The sequence below is a fragment of the Sorghum bicolor genome, chromosome 7 (assembly GCF_000003195.3).
Source record: "Sorghum bicolor cultivar BTx623 chromosome 7, Sorghum_bicolor_NCBIv3, whole genome shotgun sequence".
NCBI classification, from domain to species: domain Eukaryota; kingdom Viridiplantae; phylum Streptophyta; class Magnoliopsida; order Poales; family Poaceae; genus Sorghum; species Sorghum bicolor.
In genome coordinates this window covers 63,450,487-63,477,703 of record NC_012876.2, presented here as the reverse complement: position 1 = coordinate 63,477,703, position 27,217 = coordinate 63,450,487, and the positions used below count along the sequence as shown (strand labels likewise).

At 42.1% G+C, this 27,217-nt stretch overlaps 2 protein-coding genes across 4 annotated transcripts; both read left to right on the top strand.

The window, feature by feature from the left end:
- Nucleotides 4,209-10,018, top strand: LOC8081340 (methyl-CpG-binding domain-containing protein 2). Of its 2 annotated transcripts, none has more exons than XM_021464372.1 (5): nt 4,209-4,467; nt 7,489-8,049; nt 8,460-8,513; nt 8,649-8,815; nt 9,428-10,018. In XM_021464372.1, the coding sequence occupies exons 2-5, from the start codon at nt 7,502-7,504 to the stop codon at nt 9,577-9,579; spliced, it is 921 nt and encodes a 306-aa protein (XP_021320047.1). In that variant the 5' UTR covers nt 4,209-4,467; nt 7,489-7,501; the 3' UTR covers nt 9,580-10,018. The 2 variants fall into 2 exon arrangements, with proteins under 2 accessions (XP_021320047.1, XP_002445867.1); XM_002445822.2 differs by lacking the exon at nt 4,209-4,467 and adding an exon at nt 4,894-5,186.
- On the top strand, nt 15,977-20,640 carry LOC8081339 (methyl-CpG-binding domain-containing protein 2). Of its 2 annotated transcripts, XM_021464499.1 has the most exons (6): nt 15,977-16,323; nt 18,238-18,774; nt 19,198-19,251; nt 19,389-19,555; nt 19,965-20,045; nt 20,119-20,640. In XM_021464499.1, exons 2-6 carry the CDS (start codon nt 18,251-18,253, stop codon nt 20,268-20,270), a joined length of 978 nt encoding a protein of 325 aa, XP_021320174.1. In that variant the 5' UTR covers nt 15,977-16,323; nt 18,238-18,250; the 3' UTR covers nt 20,271-20,640. The 2 variants fall into 2 exon arrangements, with proteins under 2 accessions (XP_021320174.1, XP_002445866.1); XM_002445821.2 differs by lacking the exon at nt 19,965-20,045 and having other exon boundaries at nt 15,985-16,323.

The following is a 27,217-nucleotide window of genomic DNA, read 5'->3' as shown; positions in this document are numbered from 1 at the left end:
TGTTTCTGTCTATCCCGCTTGAGTGCTGTCCTGCGCATTTCTTGTGAAAATAAAAAATCGATTCCTGTAAAATACTGCTGCGATACTCCAGTAGAAAAAGATAGACCTACTCCTACGGCTTGCCATCGCCTTAGGCCTTGTTTAATTCTATAAAACTTTGCAAAAACTTTTAAATTACTTGTCACATCGAATCTTAAATAAAAATAATAACTAATTATATAGTTTATTAGTAATTTATAGGACGAATTTTTTAAGTCTAATTAGTTTATAATTTGATATTATTTATTAAATACAAACAAAAATACTACAGTGTTTACTTTGTAAAAATTTTTGAAATTAAATAAGACCTAAGTAATGCTGTTGGAAAGCCAAAGACGGTAAAGCCAAGCGATCCTCCTCCCTACCTTGTCCGACCTCTTCTTTTCTATCCATTCATTTCTCTCCTCTTGCTCCACCGACAAATCGGTATAGTATTTGACCAAATCTGCATAGGAGCTTCGCGCGCTACGTGGGGCCGGATTCGTGTGGATTCGATGGTGAATGCAGGTTCTTGATGGTCGGCTTGGTGGCAGGCGGTGCTTCTTCCCTCCTCGCTACCAGCGTGTTGGTCATGGTCGGCTTGGTGGCGGGCGGTGCTTCTTCCCTCCTCGCTACCAGCGTGTTGGTCATGGCCGTGGCGCCTGTCTAGCTTTTCATATCGTTCGAATCATCTAGTCATTCAACAATATTTTTATTTTATAAAAAATCAGTCATTAGTACTTTCTGTCATGGCTTATCAGCCAAACGAAGTTACTTGGATGATGGTATCATCGACACCTTCTCCTATGTGAATAGGATCCATGTCAATATATGTTAGGTTTGTTACGCAAGCGCAACCTTAGCATTCAGCGCAGTGATATGTATGGGACACTCTTCGTCATATTTAGGCTTTGGGTATCATGTCCCCGTGTGTAGTGATGGTGCTAGAAAACTATGCTAGATTTTATGTCAATCTCAACGCTGATAATGTTTTTGGGTGTTATTATCCTTCTTGGATCGGAAGTAACATCACTGCATCCTATCCTACCACTGAATATCCATGAGAAAACCTGGCCTTGCTCTACAAAAGTTGTGACGGATGAAGATGACTATAGCCATATCTTATTATAGACGTCACTTTATGTGATGGTAATATTTGAACTTGAGTTGTGATTTCCTAATTTCAAAGTCATTAATAACTATTAGTATCTAGCATATTCCTACTACATCTCTCGATTCAGCAGAGTCGCGTCAAATCTGCTCTGAGAGGATGTGTGGGTATATTTGCAGGTCACTATTAGTTCAACAAATATTACAATACCTATAGCACAGACATTGTCTCTAACTCTCTATGAAGTTGCCCTAACAAATAGCTAGAAAATGATATCTTCATCTAGAGATGGCCACACTATTCCTTAGCATGGACCAATAAAGCGCTTTTCTTTATACCGAGTGTGTCAGGTGCAAAGACACTCCAGAAAACAAATGCTTACAAATGTTGATTTTTTATTTAGTTCAACAGGCTCCATAAGCATGACCACATGAAATAGCTGATCATCTGCTAGCTGTGTCTTTGCTAAGAAGGCATGCTAGTGGGTTTTAGAGAGTGTTGTTGGCCCGTAAACTACAGAACCAACCTCTCTAGAATTGTGGGTTTCATCCCTACGATCCAATTTTTTCCAATTCCCTTCAATCCTCTCGGATTAAGCCTAACAAGCTTTAATTGGTCTTCATTCAACCCTGCCTGCACACCTACTAATTTTTGGTTCTCTCTGATGCACACAAAAGACAAATTAATATATCTAACCATTTACTGAGCAACTGATATATGGCACATGTAAACAGTTTTGTTGAAGCGAAAAAACGGTTACAACTTGCATAGGCAACCTATTAGAGCACGCTCAATGCAAAAGCAAATACTATTGATGGTCTCAGGCGTGAGAAGATGTCACATACTCTTAAACCTCTATCGAAGTACCAACACTATAACGCATGGCAGGCCACATACTATTGTGCACAAGAAAAAAGAAAGAAAAACCATCTACAAATATCAACTTTATCTCACCATGTGTCTCCTGAGATAGTACTCCCTCTCTCCTATAAATAAATACAATTCTAGTAATAAACCTAGACATGCGTGATATTCAAATTTATTGTTAGAATTACGTTTTTTGGACGGTGGGAGTAGCTTGCAAGAACTACTACTGTCCTACAAGCCACGACCCTTTTACTTATCCGTTTCACAAGAGCTTTACTCTTATATGACTTGATAAGACCGCTATTTTTGTTGGAGCGTTGGATCTATCTTTAAAAGTTCACCATCATTTACAGGTCGCCGCAATATCTCTTCAGCGTATTAGGAAAATAGAAATAGCACATCGCATACTATTGCCAAATTAATGTGGCTACTCAATTATTAAGAGGATCTTTTTTCAAATGAATTTTAGATAGATATCCTAGCTAGCTGGGTACAACTGTTTGCCCATATACAACCAACTTTCTTTTTGATGATTGATATATAGCTAACTTTGATTGTTATCGCCAGGAAATGCTTATTGAGCACATGGTGTTTTGAGGCAACCAGATAAATGTTTGCCTCTTCTTGCTGCACCTATGTTGGTTGGCTAATAAAGGCTATTCCACTAACTTAAGACCTTCCTTTTCTTTTCTCCCCCTTCCTTTGTTTACTTGTATATTCGTGTATTTTATTTTCACAACTTTTTGCATTATTTCTCCAAAAATGACTATCATTTTCCACGTGGGACTTTTCTTGTGATTTATGCTCATACTTCACAAGACTGCAATAATTCCTCTAGACTCTGGTAACTAGCGTGGTACTTGGTGGTTCTGAATCTATAGTGGTGTTTTTTCCTTTTTTTTTTCTTTCTCCACGAGATGTGTTATTGACGCTTTTAATATGTATTGCCCTAGTTGGTGCTATCCTTTTTTTGGGGGTTAGGTAAACTTCTAATCCTCATGCGATAATCATTGTTTTTTCTCGTATAAGCAGAAGATTTGTGTATCATTTTTCTCCGACAACTCTTGTAGGTTGATGAGGTGTTTAGCAAAGTTGCATGCATTAAAATACAACTATTACTATATATTTTCATGTTTAAATTATTTATCAGCTTTCTAAAAGAATTAGAGACATCATTTTGTTTAGTGTGGCCACGCACAATTCTTATAAGATTTGACTATCTCATTATTAATTTTTTTTCAACTGTACAAAAGAGAATCTTTTCCAAACAAACTAATATATAATTACCTTGTATAATAAGTGTAAATATGCTGTCGCCAGAACATGCTTCTTGTGCAGGCCAGTACATCGTCCACAGCGTTTGAAGGAACGAGATGGCGTTTTGCTTCTTTTTTGGCTGTGACTTGGTTGGAGGGTTGGTGGCTAAGCTACCGTTGGGTCATTTTTCCTTTGTATTTTTTTTTAAAAAAAGGCTGCCATTGGATTGTGAAAATTAATAGTGAGAATTCTCAAGTAACCAATGTGGTCATGCATTGTGGAAATTAATTGCGAAGATATGTTGAAAATTTCTCTTGATATGATATTGATGCTCTTAACATCTATGGCTTTGTTAGAAACAAAATGCACAAAGTTGATGGTCCATGTAAATGCTTGCTTTGCTTGTGTGCGATTTATTAGAAACAAGCACACGTGGTCCATGTAAATGCTTGCTCTGCCACGTGTGATTTAGAAACAAGCGCACGTGGCCCATGTAAATGCTTGGTGCGCACGTCTTTAGTTTAGAATTTAGATGTTATTCGCGCTTTTCTTTCGCGCCAAAGACCATTATTGTTTTATTAATTATATACCGTTAATTTGCATGGAGGTTTAAAATCAAAGAACCAACAGTTCCACGTGTGTAACCATATTTCGCGACCTCTTGTAGTTTGGTTTCCGTATTTCACGCTATGGTGCCCTAGTTCGCGCCCTTTTTTGATAACTAGGGTAAAATTTCACAATCACACCCTCCCATGTCATTTTTTCCCTCACAATTTTTTTGATAAAAATATAAATACATGCACTATTCTACAAATAAAGTTATGTTAAATGGGCCATTTGGAATTTAGATTTTTTTTTAAGGGTAGGTGAACACATTCCAGATCCTCCGAGCCCTACTAGGTCTAAAACCACCACCATCTATAAATTCAGTCGAAATTCACCAAATTCTCCAAAATTTCTCACCACAGCCAGTCAGCGCCGCCGCCGCACACAGTTTTGCAAGTGTAGAAGAGAGACCAAGAGAGGACGGCTGATCCCCGCCGAGCTGAGCTCTTCCGGCGTCTCGACGCCGCCTGCGAATCGCGCCGTCTCCCCCCGCATTTCGCCCGGTCTCCTCCCCCGCGGCGGCCGCCGGAGCTTCACGAGGACGACGACCAGCCCATTTGGCCGCCTCGATCGTAGCCGCTACTGGGACTCTGGGAGCTGATCTACAAGTATATATACTCTCTATCCTCCTCGTCTTCTGTTTTGCGATCGGTCGTTGTGTCTTGATTTCATTGATTTCGCGTGCGGTGCTCGTAGAACAACTGCATAATAGCTTGTTCGTTTGGGTAGAATTCCGGTGATGATTTCCCTGTTGGTAGCTAGAGTTTCGTGTTTGCGTTGCGTGCTCGATATCGAATGTTAGATGAAGTCTGTTGGATCCGTCTATAGGGCGAGCTAGGGCGGCCGCCCTACCTCCCCTCCGGTGAGTACCCCTATACCCCGGCCAGCCTCACCACGAGCTCCGAGCTCCGAGGTACGAGCGGAGGTTGAAGACGGAGTCGGGGCGAGGCTGCGAGGGTCGCGTGACTAGGCCGTCTTGACAGGCCAGGCCCATAGCCCATCATCACTTATAGCCTGTTAGTCAGCCTTGGGCCTTAGGGAAAGCAGAGCAAGGCCACAGGGCACTTCTTCCACCCACGGGCGCTCGGCGGCGCCACTCCAATCCAAGGCATCGCCGGTCGGCGCGGCGCCGCGACGGCTCCCACTCCCTGTCCCGCGCACTCCTCCCGGCAGACGACAGCAGGCCAGCACCAGCAGCAGCCGTGGCTGCGCCTGGCGGTCAGCGGGATGTCCCAGTGTGCCTGGAGCCTATGGGATGCGGTCTGCCCCTTGCGCTGTGGCTCACGCCCTTTTGGATTTACTAATAACACGTCCCTCGATCTTCCAGGTACTCGCGCATTGGGTTTGCTTATCTTGCAGTTTTGCCACGAGTTCAACTGCGGCTGTAAGCCTGTAACTGATAGTGTGCGCATACTCCTGACCTATTCACCTATGTATGCTACTACCCGCAGGATCACGCAATGCAGGATAGACAGATAGAGTGTGTAATTTTGTTAAAAAAAAAGAGAGAAGAAACTTGGATTATGTCTTAATTTTGTAACTACAGTAGGTGAAGGTCACTTAGAATTAAGTGTTAAAGCACCTCGGCTGTGAATTGGTGATGGATGGATGAGGCCTCACGCCTCTGGTGAATTGACTGTTGGGATCGTAATATAAATTTACCCCCAAAGCAGCCTCGGGATGTTCTTAGTGTTTTAAGATCGGTATATTTTCCAGATATATGTTTACATGGCCAGACAACCGATATACTGGATTACCGGTGAAGTTTGGTATATGTATGTAGCGACCCGCCCTACCTGAAATACTCGGCTGGATCTGCCACTAGTCTGTGCTGAAACTGCTGATGTATGTGCGGTTTGGCGATTTTGTCATTTTCACATTCCAGGCGTAGGAATCAGAGAGTTGCTTCTCTTGTTGCTAACAAGAAGGCCACACATTTGTGCTTGGCATATTTACATGCCTAAATCCTAGCAGTTTGATGACATTCTAGATTTTAGTTTAGGATATTGGAGGTAGACAACACATAGGGTTCATGTCTTGCAAGCCTGAGAACACATACGGTTCCAGAATCACGATTTCTGATGTTGGTTGGACCAGCCTTGTACTGTTTGGATTCAGACTCATGTGTTATAGTATTAGAATGCTGGGTTTTTTTTTTGGACGAGTGGAAACTCTCCAGGATCACCTTTTATTACAGAAAGAAAGCTCCATAAAAACGTTTGTGGTCAAAACATTAACAGTTTGCCCTGCCATTTTGAACATAGCTTGGACAGAATGCGTTATGTGTCTGAAACACATTAAGCCTAGACAAGTTCAAGTCTAAAGAAAGTGGTTCACAGGTTTGCAAGAAGCAAGAAATGTTAGCTTCATAACATTTCTAATTAATTTAATGCTATTGGAATTCTGAGTTAGGTTTGTCAACTTAATGCTGTGTTTCTAATGCGAATGATAGATTGTATCTAGCCTTGGGGTTTTGGTATTTGCTGCATTAGCTCTACTTAGTTTAAATGTTACATGTTAGGAAGTTATGCGATACCTTATTGTAACAGGGTCCAATTGGCAATTCCCTAAGCATACTAATGAGGAACTATGCTCATAAATAATTTTATTGCAAATGATATCCTGGAGTCAAGCTGAGGAATCTTTGTAATTGAGTTACTGCTACTTAGTTCAGTTGTTAAATGCTTGGAATTTGTGCTACAACAAACTGAACTTGATGTACAACCTTCCATTTTGGTTTGAGAAATACCTTGTTTGGAGTAAAGGACTTTGGTGAACCTGATTGGTTGGGCCCTGTCATTACTAAGGAGGTGTTGGCTTCTGTGGTGATATCTAGCTTTCTGATCGTAGGATGTTACACCACTTAAGTTAGCTGTACATGATGGATATTTATACAGCACAGTAACTAACTTATACAGCCAAAATGAAAAGGATGTGAAAAATACTGGTTGATCCATGTGTTATGTAGATGCTTTTTTTAACATACCATAGAGAATTTTTTAGCAGTGGCCTTCTATAAAATGCTCTGTAGAATTCTGTTCTCAACGTGGAATAGTTGTTCTGCTGTTGGCTCTTTGATTGTATACTATAGTTTTGACATTTGAGAACTTGGTTTCCAGTATTCTAGGTATGTTAAATCCAACATTTACAATGAATGTTTTTAGGTAATCTGCTGTGTATGCTCATTATTGTATTGTTTCCCTTCTGTATTTTTCAGTTGCACTATTGTGTATCTAGCTAAAAAAGAAGTATTTGATCACTTTTCCACTTACATTAAATCTGTTTACCTTAGGGATCTTTCAGAATTTTAGGCTTGTCTCAGAAATCCCAGTTTGAAAAATATCCCTTCTGTAAATTCAGTTTTGTCTGGATGCTTTCTCCAAATTCCAAATCCAAATGCTTTAGTCCAAGGTGTAGGCTATAGTATCATACTTCTAAGAGGCTTAACATTGACTTGTGCAATGGTTACAATTCCCTAGATTTTGTGTACACACACACACACACCACACGCGCGCGCGCGCGCACACACACACACACATGAAGATATTATGCTTATATATCGTTATATTATGATATGAAGCTATCTTTTACCTTCTAACGTTAAATTTTATTTACTATCCTTTCAACAGGTCCTTAAAAAATATGGACTCCAAACCAGAAAAATCTATGATCACTCCCAATGAGAACTCTGTATCTTCACCATCTGGGAAGAGACAGAAAACATTATATGATAAAGATGGTGAGCAATGTGATGATGCATCTCAGCAAGTAGTCATCTATAAGAATGACAAAAGTGATAGGGGAAGAGATGAACAGAGTGCAAGCCATCTCCCAATTGTACCAGCAAAACCATCAAAGAAACGAAAGCGTGCATTGGGAAAGAAACGAAAGCGTGCATTGGGAAAGCAAATTGGAACCTTTGTTTCTCAATGTGCTAAATGTCAGAAATGGAGACTTGTTTCAACAAAAGAGAAGTACGAAGAAATTCGAGAGCAAGCTCTAGAGGATCCTTTTGTCTGTGAGAAAGCCCGTGAGTGGAAGCCTGATGTGACATGCGATGACCCATCAGATGTATCTGAGGATAGCGGTATGCTTTGGGCAATTGATAAACCTAACATCCCACGGACCCCTCAAGAATGGGAAAGGTTGATTAAGATAAGAGGTGAAGGAAGCACCAAATTTGCTGATGTGTGAGTAACATTTTTCTCGCCGTTTGACCACTTATCTCTTAGAAAATGGCATTGTAGTTGTTACATATGTCCAATCTTATGAACTTGTGCGCATACTTGTGTGTGTGCTATCTGTTGTATTCCTTTGTCTGAGTCTAACCTATGATCCAAATTCCTAGTCCATGGAAACGAACAAATAAAGAAAGAAAAATCTAATTTCTAATTGTTTAAAGAATTAGGAAAACTGGTGTTGTAGTTTAATATCATACAAAACAGTTCTGCTTCAATATATTTACACCTGCATCTAGTGTTTTTTTTTACTGTAGTCGATCACACATATTGATATCAATATCATGTTGCATGATGTTCTAGCACTGGCATCTTGGATAAATATGGTAGTGCCCATATTAACATTGTATTCATGCTTTCAGGTACTATTGGTCCCCTACAGGAACACAACTGAGATCAAGGAAGAAATTGGAGAAGTATGTCAAGTTCCTTTGGTCAACTCTTGCTTCAATCTTTTCACTTAAAGCATATTGTTGCTCAAGTTTCGTTTTACATGCATGTAGTTGTCTGATCGGAATTTCTCTTATTCTTTGAACTCCATGCTTGGATAGGTACCTTGGAGAGCATCCAGAATATGCCGCACAAGGTTTAAAGTTATCTCATTTTTCATTCAAGTCACCTGCACCACTACAAAAGGACTATGTTAGGAAGCGTTCCCAGACAAGTCAAAGTGGTGTTACACCAAAAAGGTCAACTAAGCTTCTCCAACCGGAAGAAGGTAATGTATATTACATAAATTGAGCATCCTACATTTAATGTTTTCTAGACTGCCTTTTGACTTCTATATTTTAGGTGCTTGATTTGTTGTTTTTGTTTTTGTTTTTGTTGTTGTTGTTCAGGCAACATATAAAACTTTTCATTGTTTGACTATAAAAAAAATATGAATTAGCTCATGTGAGGTCTCCTTTTAGTTGTACTAGTTCGTTGTCTATTGTTGCGTGAAAATTCAGGCACCTGAAATATAGCAACCTCGTGGCATGTTTCGGATGTGCCTATTGCTGCATGGTTAGATTGACATCTTCCAAGTGGATAGTAGAAGCTATCTAGATGTTTGTATTTTCTAGTAGGCACCAGAATTCTGGTGCGAAGTTACTCGGCAATTGGTTGATGTGCCATACATTCTATACATTTGTGTTGCAACTGCATCCATATGGTATATGCAATTGGTTGTTCATTTATGGTTGTGCCTAGGACATTTATGTCCTGAGCTTCAACTGTATATACATTTTGTCGTCCAAACATATGGCTTCTAACATGGGCTAGTATTTCAACATCAATTGAAGCATGCTCGTTATTCTCATCTGATCCCATGTTTTGTTTCTCGGTTCAGTGCAACCCATCTCCTGGGCACCTCCACCGGCGGATGGCAACCTGGAGAACAACATGCAGCTGGTCCTCAACAATGGAGATCAGACTCAAGTGGTGCAGTCGTCGTCTGAACCGCCAGAGCCTGAGAGCCCGCCGCCTGCACCAGCAGCTTAGCCCAAACCCTCATTCGGCTAGCCCAGGATAATCTTTTGATTGGTTGTTGGTGTTAGAATGATACAATACTAGGTGATGCTTCTACAAGGATTGCAGAATTTGGTCCCCATAGATAGGTAGCTGCCGTGTTCCTGCTGTTTTATTGGTTCGTTGGTTTGGATCCGTCAGGATCAGGTAGGCTTGTGTTGCTTTCGACCGGCTGCTATTTCAACGATGCTATGGCGACGTGTATGTATTGTGTATGTGTTGTACCGTAGCTGCTGCTGCTGCTCGGTGTCAGATTGCTAGTCATGGTCAGATGAAACACTGTAAGGTTTAAGATTTGGAATTATTGGTCATCTATTGTCGCCGTTGGTTGAACTTGAACAAGAAGCAGAAGTCAAATGGATGCCGTTATATCTGGTAATGGAAATGGGGATGTCCCTCGGTTTGAATCTATTGTCGCCGTGGTTACATTTTAATAATAACTTTGTGTTGTTGTGGAATGTGGATGCTTGCAAGGTACCATGTCCATTGACATGTGTCACACACACACACACATCAATGTTTCACAGACTGAACAAAACAAAATAGCGACAGGATAGATAGCATCTTTCGCCATGCAAGCTTATACTGACCGAGCAAAATAAAGCCTTCTCACTATCGGTTTGAAACCTAGCAACATATGAAGTGCGCAAAATTAGCTGCAGTGCTAGAAACTCAGATAGCATGGTGTGTCTATTACTCTATATATATTGCTTGTTTTAGATATTGCACATTTGCTTTGTTTCTTTTTAACTTTCTTAGCAAACCCTATCCTAGGAAACAGTCTACTTCTAAGCCATGTGTCACCGCACACACCTTATCATAGGTGAAAGTGCGGACACAAATGTGCCTCTCTAGACGTTGATCTTTGATGAAGTCATTATGAGGGGTCTCCACCATGATCACTTATTCTACCATCTCTGTACAAACAAAACAAAAATGGGTGAAGCATGGAGAGAAAACACAGTCAATGATTGAGTGCCCTGGTGAGAGAGAGCCCCCACCTCCCACTCTGTCGGCGACCTCCCTAGCACGGTGTCCACCCCAAGCCTCCCGCCACCCCCTCAGATGGCCTCTTCGCCCAACACCCTTTAGATCTACTCCCTCGCTTAGTGATGATGACGAGGTGGAGCTCATGGACTAGAGAGACAGCGATAGCACCGACGACATCAAAGCCGTCTCCCCAACCACCTCTAGCACTTTGGACGGGGTGGAGCTTGCGGATCTAGGGGTTGGGTGCGCTGTATCCCCATTCGGGGCATCTCTGGTCCCTCCTGCCTGTAGTTCGAGTGGAACACCATAGTCTGATTTGCTGCCACACACTCTCTGTCACACTATGCTGTTAGGGGGACCGGTTCGACTGGTCCGACACCTCATTGAGCCAGGGTCCGCCGCCTCTTATTCACTCTTTTCAAGCATAACTTTCAACTCTTGCTCCCATGTGCCAACACCAAAGTGTCCCAAACACTTGTGCATGTGTGTGTTACCATTTTTTCACAATTATTTTCAAGGGTTGTTAGCATGATACGTCTATTAATCTATTACTCTATATATATTGCTTGTTTTTAGATATTGCACATTTGTCTTTGTTTCTTTTTTACTTCTCTCTTTCATAAGAGCTTTATTCTTATGTGATTTAATAAGACCACTATTCTTATTGGAGCGTTGGATCTAACCTTAACAGTTCACCATTATTTATAGGTCGCCAGCGTACTTTATCTTAGGAAAATAGAAATAACACATTATGTACTATTGCCAAATTAACGTGGTTATTCAATTATTAAGAGGATCTTTTTTTTCAAATGAATTGTAGATAGATATCCTGGCTATGTGGGTACAACCATTTGCCAATATATAACCAACTTTTTTTATGATTGATATATAACTAACTTTGATTGTTATCGCCAAGACATGCTTATTGAGCACGTGGTGTTTTGAGGCAATTAGATAAATGTTTGCCTCTTCTGGCTGTGCCTATGTTGGTTGGCTAATAATGGCTATTCCACTAACTTAAGACCTTCTATTTCTTATCTCCCCCTTCCTCTGTATATTTGTGTATAATTTCATTTTCACAACTTATGAAATTGTTTTCATAATTCTCACATAGATAGTTCTAATTTTTGCATTAGTTTCTCCAAAAATGCCTATCATTTTCCACATTGGACTTTTCTTGTGATTTATGGTCATACTGTCACAAGACTGCAATATTTCCTCTAGACTCTGGTAACTAGCATGGTACTTGTTGGTTCGAAATCTCTAGCTCAACTGGATGGGGGCAGACCGCTATGGAAAGAATTCTGGAGGATCAAAGTGCCACATAAGGTGAAAATTTTTGGATGAAGTTTTATAAAAAAAAAAACGCTTGGCAACAAGGAGAAATAAATTTGTTCAGCGTTTAGAGCAATTTGGAACATGTCACATGTGGGGTGGAGGAGGAAACTGAAGCTCATGCTATGTTCAAATGCGCACATGCAAAGGGATTGAGAGATGCAATGAGAGAGCACTGGAAGTTGCCAAGGCATTGTTTAGTTCCCAAAATATTTTGTAATTTTTTTCACATTCTCCATCACATCAAATCTTGCGGCACATGCATGAAGCACTAAATATAGATAAAATAAATAATTAATTATACAGTTTACCTGTAATTTGCGAGATGAATCTTTTGAGCCTAGTTAGTCCATGATTGGACAATATTTATCAAATACAAACGAAAGTGCTACTGTTCCTATTTTGCAAATTTTTTTTGGAAGTAAACAAGGCCAAGTGAAAGCCAGTATGTGGGGTTGCAGCCAGAAGGACTACTGCATGCATTAAGTAGCTTGGATGTTGATCAGAAAGTGCAACTCCTTCTCTTATTATGGCGCACGTGGTTTGTTCGCAATCAGATGATGCATAATGAAGGGCGAATGACGATTGAGGGCTTTTTGTGGTTTTATGTGGAAGTTTTGGACAGAGCTCTGCACTCTGGCTCATGAGATAGGCCACTCTTCCATAAATGGAAAGCAGGTGGTGCGAGACTCGTTGGTCTGCAGGCAGGCACGATCGGCTCAGAAAGCCAAATTACTATGGAAGCCATCGACTGAGGGTTACTTAAAAGTTAATATTGATGATGCTTTTGATGCTATATCAGGACATGCAGGCTTTGGAGTTGTCATCCGCAACTCGGCCGGTGGAGTGGAGCTTTCTGTCTGGAAAGCAATCCTCTATGCGAGGGATGCAGAGGAGGTCGAAGCAATGGCGTGTAGAGAAGGATTGAGCTGGGGTCAGCGTGGTGCAGAAGAAAGGTCATCCTTGAATCGAATTGTTCAAGTGTGGTCAAGCTCCTCCAACAACCACTGTACCAGAGGTCGTCTGCATCCGATTATCGGGGAGGCGAAGAAAGATGGAAGAGACTTCCCCGAGCTAGCTGTGAAATATACGAGAAGAGAGAGTAGAATAGTGTGGCCCATGAGCTTGCGCAACTTGCAAATGGAAGGAGTAGAATATGAAAGATAAAGTGTTCGAGTACACATTACTCCTTGGAGTCCAGGAGACGATCGTCAGATTTATCAACGATCATGTCATTCCGGAAGACGGCGAGTTCCACTTATACCCGTAGGGCTTCAAGCCCATTCCAAACAAGGACGAACACTTGTATGAGTTTTGAGTGGGCGGGCAAACATTATGTAATCATTAACCAGTGGTAGCATACTTGATTATTACTTGTACATAATATTATTATTGTAAATGTAATGTGTATGTACGTATGTGTATAGCTATATAATATATATAGATATATATATTATACGGATAATATATATATATGTAGTTTCATACTTTATTTGTGTGCAATAATGACGCTCTCGTATAGGTGCAACGTATACGGATAATAGCGGCGTATACGAATAAATTGGAGAACATATACAATTGAAAACCAAAATCAATAAAGAAATGAAAAGGAAAAAGAAAAAGAAAAAAACCCTTTAGTCCCGGTTGGTATAAAAGGGGTGGCTAGGGGTGGCGCCACGTCACTGTCTGGCGCCCCCTGTAGTCCCGGTTGGTATTACCAACCGGGACTAAATGTCCCCATTTAGTCCCGGGCCGTTGAGCCGGGACTAAAGGTGGAACTTTTAGTCCCGATCCCTTAGTCTCGGCTCGCCATCCGGGACTACAAGTGGTTTTCGACCGGGACAATAGACCGGTCCTGTACTTGTGAGAGAGCAGAATAGTGTGGCCCATGAGCTTAGGCAACTTGCGAAGCGAACTCCCAATGCCGAGTTATGGCATGGTGGCTTCCCTGTGTGTGTCGAGCAGTTAATCGCTTAGGAATATAATGACTTTGCTGAGTAATGAATATAGCTCTCTTTTCCTCGCAAAAAAAATCTCACTATCTCTCTTAGTGTCGCTCCTAAGGCAATAGCTCCCCCTCTGTAGGAACTACCGGCGTCCCACAAGTCACTGTTTTTTGCTTCTCTCTTCTAGAAGAGCTTCACTCTTACGTGGCATGATAAGACCATTGTCCTTGCTGAAATGTTGGATCTAACCTTAACAGATCACCATTATTTATTGGTCGCTGCAACACCTCTGGAACATGCATTAGCTTAGGAAAAATAGAGATAGCACATTATGTAGTATTGCCAAGTTAATGTGCCTACTCAATTATTAAGAGGATTTTTTTTTTCAAAATGAAATGTAGATAGATATCCTGACTACCATTATCCGCCGATAGCCAGCTTTGGTTGTTATCGCCAGAAAGAACATGCGTATTGTGCACATGGTGTTTTGAGGCAACGAGATAAATGTTTGCCTCTTCTGGCTGCAGCTATGTTGGTTGGCTAATGATGGCTATTCCTCTAACTCAAGACCTTCCTTTTCTTATCTCTCCCTTCCTAGAATTTCCTTATATATTTGTGTACAATTTTCATTTCCATAAGGTTTTATGAAATTATCTGTATAATTCTCGCACAGACAGTTCTGATATTGCTTTAATTTCTACAAAAATTCCTATCGTTTTCCACATGGGACACACTATAATAGACTTTTCTTATGATCTCCGGTTGTCATAAGATCGTAATATTTTCTCTAGTAACTAGCATGGTTCTTGGTGGTTCGAAATCTATAGTGGTGTTTCTCTTTTTTTCTCAACGAGATGTGTTGTTGATGCTTTTAATATAGTTGTGCTATCTTTTTTTTGTTAGGTAAACTTCTAATCCCCATGCATAATCCTTGTGCATTTTTCACCCACAACTCTTACAGCTAGATGAGGTGTTAGCAAAGTTGCATACATCGGAAAACAATGATCAATATTTTAATGTTTCTACTATTTATCACCTTTCTAAAAGAATTAAACAGACATTTTTTTTGTGTGTGGCCACGCTCAATAATTCTCAATCCAGGCCAGGATTTGACTATTCCATTATTATTTTTTCTTTCAACAGTAAAAAAGAATCTTTTCCAAACAAACTAATATATGCTGTCGCCAGAATTTTTTTAAAAAAAACTATGCTGTCGCCAGAACATGCTTCCTGTGCATGCCAATCCATCAACCATAGCGTTTGAGGCAACGAGATAAATGTTTGCTTCTTTTGGCTGCGAGCCTGCGACTGTGTTGAACGGTTGGTGGCTAAGCTACCGTTGGGTCAATTTTCCTTTTTTTTTAAAAAAAAATGCTGCCCTTGGCTTGTGAAAAATCAATGGTGAGATTTCTCAAGTAACCACTGTGGTCATGGATGTGGAAATTAATTGCGAGATATGGAAAATTTCTCTTGATATGATTCGATAATCTTAACATCTATGATTTTATTAGAAACAAACGCACATGTTGGTGGTCTATGTAAATGCTTTATGTGCTCGTGTGTGATTTATTAGAAACAAGCGAACATGGTCTATGTAAATACTTGCCGCGCACATCTTTAGGTTATTCGTGCCTTTCTTTCACGCCAAAAACCGTTATTATTCTATTAACTTCTAACTAACGTTAATTGCTAACCACCATTATTCTTTCGCGCCAAAGACCATTAATTTGTTTGGAGGTTTAAAACTAATAACCAACAAATCTACATGTGTAAGCACACCATTTCACTACCTCTAGTAGTTTGATTTCCGTATTTCGGGCCTAGTTTGTGCCCTTGTTTGATGACTAGGGTAAAGTTTCGCACTCACACCCCCGTCTCATTTTTTTCTCTCACAATCTTTTTGATAAAATATAAACACATGCACTATTCTACAAATAAAGAATTGTTAAATGGGCCATTTGGAATTTGGATTCAACAAAACGGAATTATGAATATTTTTTTAGGGTAGGTGGCCACATTCCAGATCCTTCTGAGCTGTAGGTCTAAAACCAACACCATCTCCCCACTATAAATTTCAGTCGAAATTCACCAAATTCTCCAAAATTTCTCAGTCAACAACTAGTCAGCGCCGCACACAGTTGCAACTGTAAGAGAGACACAGGAGGCCGGTCGGCTTCTCCCTCCTTTAACGCCCGGCGCGCGCCCAGATAGCCGAGGCGGGCGCGGCGGCGTCCGCCAGCGAGCAGCCCGGCGCCACGGCTCGACGCGATCCCCGCCGAGCTGAGCTCTTCCGGCGGCTCGACGCCGCCTGCGAGGCACGCCGCCTCGAACAGTCGTCTCCCCCGCATTTCCCCCGGTCTCCTCCCCCGCGGCGGCCGCCGGAGCTTCCCGAGGACGACGACCAGCCCATCTGGCCGCCCCGTAGCCGCTACTGGGAACGCTACAAGTATACGCTCTATCCTACTCGTCTCTGTTTTGCGATCGTTGGTGTCTTTATTTCATTTCGCGTGCGGTGCTCACAGAAGAACTGAATAAAAGTTTGTTCGTGTGGCTAGAATTCCGGTGATATCGATTGTTAGATAGGGTCTGTGCTGATGTATGTGCGGTTTGGCGATTTTGTCGTTTTCACATTCCAGACGTAGGAATCAGAGAGTGGCTTCTCTTGCTGCATCAAGAAGGCCACAGGTTTGTGGTTGGCATGTTTACGTGCTTAGATCCTTGGATTTCGGTGAGGTTCTAGATTTTGGTTCAGGATATTTTAGGGATAGACAACACGTACGCTTCATGTCTTGCAAGCCTGAGAACACATACGGCTGGAGTATCACGATTTCTATTGTTGGTTAGATTAGGCCTGTACTGTTTGGATTCCAGGGGCATGTGTTATGCTATTGGAATACTGACTTTTTCTTTGGACGAGGGGAAACTATCCTGTTTCGTCTTTTACAGAAAAAAAAAAGCTCCATAAAAAGTTTGTGGTCAAAACATTAATAGTTGGCCCTGCCATTTTGAACATGCCTGGACAAAATGTGTTTTGTGTCTGATACACATTAGCTTCAAACAAGTTCAAGTCTGAAGAAAGTGGTTCACAGGCTTGCAAGAAGCAAGAAATGTTATCTTCGTAACATTTCTCATTAACTTAATTCTATTGGAATGCTGACTTAGGTTTGTCAACTTAATGCTGTGTTTCTACTGCTAATGATAGATTGTATCTAGCCTAGCGGTTTTGGTATTTGCTGCATTAGCTCTACTTAGTTTAAATGTTACATGTTAGGAAGTTATGCGATACCTTATTGTAACAGGGTCCAATTGGTAATTCCCTAAGTGTACTAATGGGGAGCTATGTTCGTAAATATTTTTATTGCAAATGATATCCTGGAGTCAAGCTGAGGAATCTTTGTAGTTGGGTTAGTGCTACTTACTTCAGTTGTTAAATGCTTGGAATTTGTGCTACACCAAACTGAACTTGATGTACAACTTTCCATTTTGGTTTGAGAAATACATTGTTTGGAGAAAAGGACTTTGGTTAACCTGATTGGTTGGGCCCTGTCAGTACGAAGGAGCTTTTGGCTTCTATGGCTAATGAATCCTGATATCTACCTTTCTGATTGTCGGATGTTACACCACCTCAGTTAGTTGTACAAGATGGAGATTTATAAAGCACAGCAACTAATCTTATACAGCAAAAATGAAAAGGATGTGAAAAATACTGGTTGATCCATGTGTTTATGCAGATGCTTTTTTTAACGTACCATAGAGAATGGCCTTCTATAGAATGCTCTGTAGAATTCTGTTGTCAACTTGGAATGGTTGTTCTACTGTTGGCTCTTTGAGTGTATACTATAGTTTTGACATTTGAGAATTTGGTTTCCAGTATTCTAGGTACATCAAATCCAAGATTTACAGTGAATGTTTTTTTAGGCAATCTTGTGTGTGCGCCCGTTATTGTATTGTTTCCCTTCTGTATTTTTCAGTTGCATTATTGTGTATCTAGCTACTTTAGATCTGTTTAACTTATGGATCTTTTCCACTTACATTAAATCTGTTTAACTTAGGGATCTTTCAGAATTGTAGGCTTGTCTCAGAAATCCCAGTTTCAAAGTATCCCTTCTGTAAATTCTGTTTTCTCTGGATGCTTTCTCCAAATTCCCAATCCAAATGCTTTAGTCCATGTAGGCTACAGTATCATACTTCTCGGAGGCTCAACATTGACTTGTGCAATGGTTACAATTCGCTAGGTTTTGGGTACTGGAACAGCACACACATCTTTGTACTGAAGATATTATGCTTATGTATCATTATGTTATGATATGAAGCTATCTTACCTTCTAAAGTTAAATTTTGTTTACTATCCTTTCAACAGGTCCTTAAGGAATATGGAGTCCAAAGCAGAAAATTCTATGATCAGCCCCATTGAGAACTCTGTATCTCCACCATCTGTGAAGAGACAGAAAACATTATCTGATAAAGATAGTGACCAATGTGATGATGCATCTCAGCAAGTAGTCATCTATAAGAATGACAAAAGTGATAGGGGAAGAGATGAACAGAGTGGAAGCCATCTCCCAATTGTACCAGCAAAACCGTCAAAGAAGCAAAAGCGTGCATTGGGAAAGCAAATTGGAGCCTTTGCTGCTCAATGTGCTAAATGTCAGAAATGGAGACTTATTTCAACAAAAGAGAAGTACGAAGAAATTCGAGAGCAAGCTCTAGAGGATCCTTTTGTCTGTGAGAAAGCCTGTGAGTGGAAGCCTGATGTGACATGCGATGACCCATCAGATGTATCTCAGGACAACGGTATGCTTTGGGCAATTGATAAACCTAACATTCCACGGACCCCTCAAGAATGGGAAAGATTGGTTAAGATAAGAGGTGAAGGAAGCACCAAATTTGCTGATGTGTGAGTAACATTTTCTCTCCATAACTTAAATCCTTCCTGGTTTGACTGCTTATCTCTTAACAAATGGCATTGTAGCTGTTACATATCTCCAATCTTATGAACTTGTATGCATACTTGTGTGCAATCTGTTGTATTTCCTCTGGCTGACGTCTAACCTATGATCTAAGTTCATAGTCCATGGCAATGAACAAATGAAGAAAGAAAATCTAAGTTCTAATTGTTTAAAGAAATAGGAAAATTGGTGTTTTAGTTTAATATCATACAAAACAGTTCTCCTTCAATATATTTATACCTGCAGGTAGTGTTGTTTACTGTAGTCAATCACCCATATTGATATTAATATCATGTTGCATTGGTGTTCTAGCACTGGCATCTTGGATAAATATGGTAGTGCGCGTATTAACATTGTATTCATGCTTTCAGGTACTATTGGTCCCCTACAGGAACACAACTGAGATCAAGCAAGGAAGTGGAGAAGTATGTCAAGTTCCTTTGGTCAACTCTTGCTTCAATCTCTTCACTTAAAGCATATTGTTGCTCAAGTTCAGTTTTACATGTATCTAGTTGTCTGATCGAATTTTTTCTCTAATTCTTCAAACTCCATGCTTGGATAGGTACCTTGAAGAGCATCCAGAATGTGCTGCGCAAGGTGTAAAGTTATCTCATTTTTCATTCCAGTCACCTGCACCACTACAAAAGGACTATGTTAGGAAGCGTTCCCAGACAAGCCAAAGTGTTGTTACACCAACAAGGTCAACTATGCTTCTCCCACCGGAAGAAGGTAATGTATATTACATAAATTGGGCATCCTACATTTAATGTTTTCTAGTCTCCCTTTTCACTTCTCCTATATTTCAGGTGCTTGATTTTTTGTTGTTGTTCAGGCAACATATAATTTTTTTCATTGTTTGACTATAAAAAAACTATGAATTATCTCATGCGAGTTGTCCTTTTAGTTGTACTAGTTGGTTGTCTATGATTGTTGCCAGAAAATTCAGGCACCTGAAATATAGCAACCTCCTGGCATGTTTGGGATGTGCATTGCTGCATGGTTAGATTGACATCAAGTGGGCAGTAGTAGTAAGCACCAGAATTCTGGTGCGAAGTTACTCGGCAATTAGTTGATGTGTCATAGATTCTGCACATTTGTGTTGCATCTACATCCATACAATTGGCTGTTCATATTACAGTTGTGCCTGGGAGACTTATGTCCTCGCTCCAACCATATAGACATTTTTGTCCTCACCCCAAACATATGGCTTCTAACATGGGTTAGTCTTTTGACATCAATTGAAGGCATTCTCGTTATTCTCATCTGATCCGGTGTTTTGTTTCTTGGTTCAGTGCAACCCATCTCCTGGGAACCTCCACCGGTGGATGGCAACCTGGAGAACAACATGCTGCTGGTCCTCTACAGTGGAGATCGCACTCAAGTGGCGCAGTCGTCGTCTGAACCGCCAGAGCCTAAGAGCCCACCGCCTGCACCAGCAGCTTAGCTTATACCCGCATTTGGCAAGCCAGGATAATCTTTTTGGTGGTTGGTGTTAGAATGATACAAAACTATAGATGGTGCTCCTACAAGGATTGCAAAACTTTGTCCCCGCTGTTTTATTGGTTCGTTGGTTTGGGTCCGTCAGGATCAGGTCGGCTTGTGTTGCTTGCGATCGGCTGCTACTTCAACGCGTATGGCGACGTGTATGTGTTGTGTACGTGTTGTACCGTAGTGCTGCTGCTGGGTGCCAGATTGCTAGTCATGGTCAGATGAAACTCTGAAATTTTGGGACGACAATCGACAAGAACGTGTCGTCCAAGCGATAAGGTTTAAGGAATTATTGTTCATCTATTGTTGTCGTGGTTACAGTTTAACTTTATGTGTTATTGTGGATGCTTGCAAGTTACAGTGCCATTGACGTGTCTCACACACACATATACACAAATCCATGGACGTGTCACGCGCACACACATGTGTTGACATTAATGGTTCACAGACTGAACAAAACAAAATAACAAGAGGATAGGATAGCATCTTTCGACCATGCAAACTTATACTTAGTTGACAGAGAACAGAGCAAGCAAAGCAACTCGTATGACAGTATGGGTATGGTAGCATCAGTTGTCACATAGATGATGGACCGAGCAAAATAAAGCCTTCTCCCTATTGGTTTACAGAAACATAGCAACATATGAAGTGCACAACATTAGCTGCAGTGCTAGAAACTCAGACAGCATGATATGTCCATTACTGTCTCTATATATTGCTTAATTTAGATATTGCACATTTGTCTTTGTTTCTTTTTTAACTTCTCAAACCCTGTCCTAGGAAACAGTCTACTTCGAAGCCATGTGTTGCTGCACACACCTCATTATAGGTGAAACTCCTGACATGAATGTGTCTCTCTAGACGTTGATCTGTGATGAAGTCACTATGAGGGACCTCCACCACGGCCCCAGATTCTACCATCTCTATATAAACAAAACAAAAATGGACAAAGATAGGAGAGAAAACACTTGATGGCTAAGTGCCCTGGTAAGAGAGAGCCCCCACCTCCCCATCCGCCACCAGCGTCCACCCTAAGCCTCCTGTCACCCCCTCCTCGGATGGCCTCTTTGCCTAGCGCCCTCTAGATCCGCCCCTCGCCTGCTGATGATGACGAGGTGGAGCTCGTGGACTAGGGAGACAGTGATAGCACTTATGACATTTAAAGTCGCCTCCCAACCACCTCTGATTCTTCGGATGGGGGCAAGCTTGTGAATATGTGGGTTGGGTGCGCTGTGCCCCCATTCGGGGCGTCTGTGGTCCCTCCTACCTGTAGATCTGACAGAATGCCATGGTCTGACTTGCTGTTGTGCACTCTTTGTCTCACTATGCTCTTACGGGAGGGGGTGGACTGGTTCGATGCCTCGTCGAACTAGGGTCCGACGCCCATTCTTCACTCTTTTCAAGCGTAACTTTCAACCCTTGCTCTCATATGGCAACTCAAAAGTGTCTCAAACACTTGTGCACATGTGTTAGCATTTTTTTACAATCATTTTTAGGGGTTGTTAGCACTCACTAGGCCCTGATACAAATGCAAGCAGTTACTTCACCTAGTGGCACTTGATAATTGCAATTACCATGAGTTTTTTCTCTCTTCATAGTATGACTATCTATCCTAAACCTCGATCATGCACTCTATGTGTTTCAACCAGTAGAAGAAAATCCTAGCTTATACCTTTGCCTTGCCTCCATGGTGGGTTTATCTTTCCTCCTCTTTTCTAAGTTGGAGCACTTGACCAACATCATGTGCCCATCTCCATCACCTTGAGTGTCATCTTACTCTACCTTGGATGTGAACCAACCTATCTCCATCAAATCACTTAGAGTAGATGGTTTATCCACTAGGTTGTCTCAATTAGCCAAAACCAAACTAGGACTTTCACCTTGACGCAAGACTCTACTAATTTCATCACCTGCTGAGTATGGATGGAGGACCTAGATGAGCTCTCAAAGTGCCTAGAGTTACCATTTGTTCATGGCCAGGGCGAGGTCTATGCAGGCTAACGGTCTCCCACTCTGACATGCATCCCATCCATGCCACTAACTAGGCGAGCTAGCGATAAGGTCATCCTCATCCATACGCCTAGCTATGAGGACTGGAGGCCACGCTCTCCTGATGGGTCAAGCTCGTGGACATCCTTGGAGTATGACAATGTGGTGCCAACATACGTCCCCTTCAACTGGGTGCCTGGTGTCCTCAACGAGCAAGCTGTACTGGGTCAGCAGGCACCCCTACTAGATGTAGTGCCCCACTAGCTCCCCCACCTTCCTACTGTTGGGCGCTCCTCGATGGTCAGAGCGACCAGGCCATGCATGGACCATGGCCACATCCAAAGTTACTCGCCTATAAGGCACGCATATGGAAAGTACTACATCTCCCATGCCTCAGAGGACTGGGAGCATTGCCACATGCTCCCAAGTCTGCTAAGGTATGGATATCCGGCAACTCTACCTAGACCGCGTCGTCTAGGTGTCCACGTGACTCTCTTTTGGCCTATGGCCAAGCAAGGGGCAGACACGGAGCTAATGGATCATGAGTGTTCCTAGAGTCGCTCGCCTTTTGAGGTTTGTGCATGCCTGGGACTACCTTTAGCATGTCACTGGTGACTGGTAATGCCATTGATCTCACTGGTTGCCCATGAGCATGCTTGGAACACTTTTCCTGTCCAGTAGCACTCTCTCCTTGTGAGTCTAGATCCTATAGCTCACCTATGTAGGACGTTGATCATAATAGGAGGCAACTGCTTTTGGGATGATGATCCTATGATCTAGAAATCCCCACTACTACACAATTGTTTTTACGTGGCGATCAAAAAAGATTATCCGAGGCGGTTTTTGCAACTGCCTCGGAGGTAAGGTCATGGTTAATGTGACCATTAACCGAGGCAGTTCCATGCCTGCCACGGTTAATAAAAAACAAAAAAGCCCAGACCCAGCCCTTATCGGGCGTGGATCTAGGCCGTGCTCCACGCTGGACCCAGCCATTGTCGCCTGCGCGACGCCACCACCGCCGTTGCGGTCGTGCTGACCGCAGTGAGGGTCGACGGAGAGCTCCTCTCGCTCGGATCCGGCACCGGCTTGATCGTCGTCGCAGGAACCGCCGCCATCGATAGAGAGCTCCTCCCGTGTGGATCCATCACCAAGGGGCGCCACCGCCTAGATCTTGCGCCAGAAGGCCACGAGGTGGTGAAGGACGCCGGAGGTGGTGGAGGTTGCTGCGGGCCCACCACTAGAGGAGAGGGAGGGACGCGCCGTCGCACCTGGATCTGGTCGAGCAAGGCCGCATGCGCGCTGCCCTGGATCCACCATACGCGAAGTGCCCCATATGCCCTAGATCCATGCGGCCCGTGCTCATTGAGGTAGAGGGTGGGAGGGAGCGCGGCGAGGAAGATGGAGGGAGCACCGCCGAGAGCCACCACCTCTGCCCCGCTTTGAAGTTGGGGAGGGCCTCTGCCACCGGATACGAAGGGGAGGAGGGGGCATCGGAGGGAAGGGGAGGGGAGGGAGGGGAGGGGCGGTCGGGTTTTGCGAGGAGGGGAAGGGGAGGGGAGGGGGTGGTCGTGTTTTGCGAGGAGGGGAAGAGAAGGGCGTCGGGTGTCTAGGAGAGAAGAGAGTGCGGTGCGGCTGAGGAGGAGTGAGGAAGTGAAGCTAAAACCCTAGGTCTAGTATATATATATGTGACCTCGAAATGGGCCTCTTGGGCTAGCGGGTTGGGCACGATTTACTGAGGTGGGTGGAGTTATAATGCTCGCCTCGGTTAATGATTTACCGAGGCAGTTACGTTAAGATGGCCGCCTCGATTAATATGTATTAACCGTGGTGGGCATTTTAAGGGTGCCCGCCTCGGTTAATCAATTTTGCGAGGCGGTTTATATAACCACCTCGGTTAATAATAAATGACCGCCTCGGTTAATGCCTAGCATTAACCGAGGCGGTTGAAATTTTTGCCTGCCTCTAGATAGACACCGTAGCTCATCATCGCTTCTCGTTGGACGGTAGCAAGAAGGTGTCCTGCTCCTTGGTGTATGAGTCTGTCTTGGTGTTGTGGACTGCAACCTAGAATCCCCAGGCTTTGCCCACAATAGCCCATCAGAAGGTGCACGTTGGACCTAGAGCTCAGCTAGATGAGCATGGGACCACTAGGGCCCGATGACCCACCAGAAGATGCTTCATGGCCTAGGGCCTAGTAGGCAACACAGACAAGTCCTCTCATGATGGCTAGGTCGACAACACCTCCTACCATATCACCCGTATGGAGAAGTCAACACTGTGATAGTGCATGTGACTAATACAATACACCAGACACTGACCCTACTAGTGAGGACAACACCACGGTGGGTCATAATCTCTTAGTAGACCAAGTGGACAACGACCACAGTTTATACAGTGCTATCTTTAGGAGTGTCCCTGAACCACTACTCACACACTCGACCTCTCCACCAACATGGGTCAGCAGCAACCACATCATATTGGAAGGGTGAGGAATATTATGGCCGCTACATGCTCGAGCTTGTGCCTCGCGGTGCGCCCATCAAACAGTGCTGGTGGTTGAACGCACCTAGAGGAAGTTGATGTGTGAACTTGACTTCATCAACAACCAATCACCGTGCTGGATGCAGTTGTCACCACCTATGTGGATATGTATGCTGATGATCTACTAAAGTAGGTCGTCAAGGCGATCATGGCTGCCACGTGCCTAAGCAACAAGAAGCTAGCCAAAGCACTTGCAACTATGATGCATGGGACATAGGCAATTGAGATGGAGGTTCCATAAAACTTAGATGTAAAATCAGTGTTGTTGTGTGTGTGATCCATTAGTTAATTGTAGTCTAGAGCCAGCACCGGCTGATCTTCTACCAATGGATTTAGTAATGCTAGTGTTCGTGATGAGTTTTTAGGAAAGGTGGACCAAATGTAGGTTGGGACCTGATGGTGGACCTATATGGCCGACTCTCCCCGGTGGATATGCTAGGATGGATAGCAACAACTCCAAGATCCTGGTTTGGAAGGTGAACTAAAATGTGTGTGGATTAAATAGTGCAGCAAGAAGAGAAGCAATGAAGTTGTCAAAAGTCCTAACAGTCATGCAACTACCTAGTATATAATAAGCTCATGTAGAACCTCAAACCTCCGCAACCCAGACTATAGCCGGTAGCCTCAAGTATGAAAAACAATGGATGCACAAGCAGCAGGGCAGAAGAAGATAAAAAATTGGGCCCTTCACCTCTATGAGCAGCAGGACGCACATGATGTTGAGAATGATGGCGGATAAACGACGAAGAACACAAGATCAAAACACAGCGAAGACACAAGATTTAACGTGGAAAACCCCTCCAATGCGAAGGGAAAAAAACCACGGGCGCCAGCCAGCAAACACTCCTCACTATTATTAAGAGTTGGGTTACAATGCCGTACGGCGGCTTACAAGATCATGTATGAGGTGGAACCCTAATTTGGTTATATGTACCGTACCGCGGGGGACCAGACCTCCGCACCCACCGAGTGACGACGAGGGCGACACCAATGGGCCACTTCTGCCTCCGCTTCACTCCGTCAAAAGTCGGTCTTTATAATGTGTAATTGAATTTGAAACATATTGAACGCATGATCCGGCCAAAACTGTCAACCTTTCACCACCACATGGACCTCTGCGGTCTGCCTCCCGTGACCAGACCCGTCATCACTAGTTCACCACCACACATAGACTATCATCTCACTAGTCATGGCACTAGAACAATCACCACACATGAATGCATTGTTGCAGTCGCGCCTCCATGTATAGCCTCTATCGCTGCAACACCTCCAATAGAATCCACAATTGCTGACTTGTTATTATCGTTGACATCCTAGATTCCTAGTCCTACATTTCAACCGGTGAATTTTAGCAGTCACCCGAGACTGGGAGAATGGGAATGTATTGAGCTACTTTGCACCCTGCATAAAAAAAAGTTACTATATGTTATACGATTGAGAGATGTTTATTCATTACCAAAATAGATTGAACAACAATGGTGTAGTATATAATCATTAACAAATGAAATAATAGAACAAAAGTACTCCCTCCATCCCAAATTGTAAGTCATTCCAACAATCTTGCAAAGTCAAAGTATTTTCACGTTTGACCAAAATTATAAAGAAAAATACTAAGATTTATAACGTAAAGTGAGTATACTATAAAAATATAATTAAAAAAGAATCTAATGATACTTAGTTAGTACCATAATAATAATTATTTTATAATATAAATTTGGTCAAATTTAGAAAAGTTTGACTCTTTAAGATTTTTGGAATGACTTACAATTTGAGATGGAGGGAGTAAGATGTAAGGAATAAAAATGAAGCAAGTCACGCACGGGAATTTTAGCATCAACTTACATAGCACAAGATATCAAAGTCTCAGTACTCTTTATTAGTTCTTGTTGGAGAATGGAAAACAATTTTATGAGTCCATATCGTTTTTTTAATTGTGAATAGCAATGTTCCTTGTTCACGAGAACTATTGTTCCATGTTTTGCACAAAAAATATTTAATATTTATTTGAGAAATTGTCACAAAAACAAAAATGTTTTTCTTTTAGAAAATTTTTGTTATAGCTTCTTTGGTTTGTGAATTGCTATATGTTCTTGTGAAAATGGCTTCCTTCAATATTCAATATTAAAATATTCAACCTTAATAAAATATAAAAGTTCCATTTAATTATATTTACAAATATACTCATAAATATCATTACTATTCCATTTATTTAAAACAAATGTCTTACTTTCTCCATTCCAAATTACAAGTCATTTGACTATTTTTTATTGATTTTGCTATATATCTAGACATATATTATTATATATAGATACATAGCAAAATTAACGTATTAAAAAAAATCGAAGCAACATATAATTTAGAACGCAACAAATA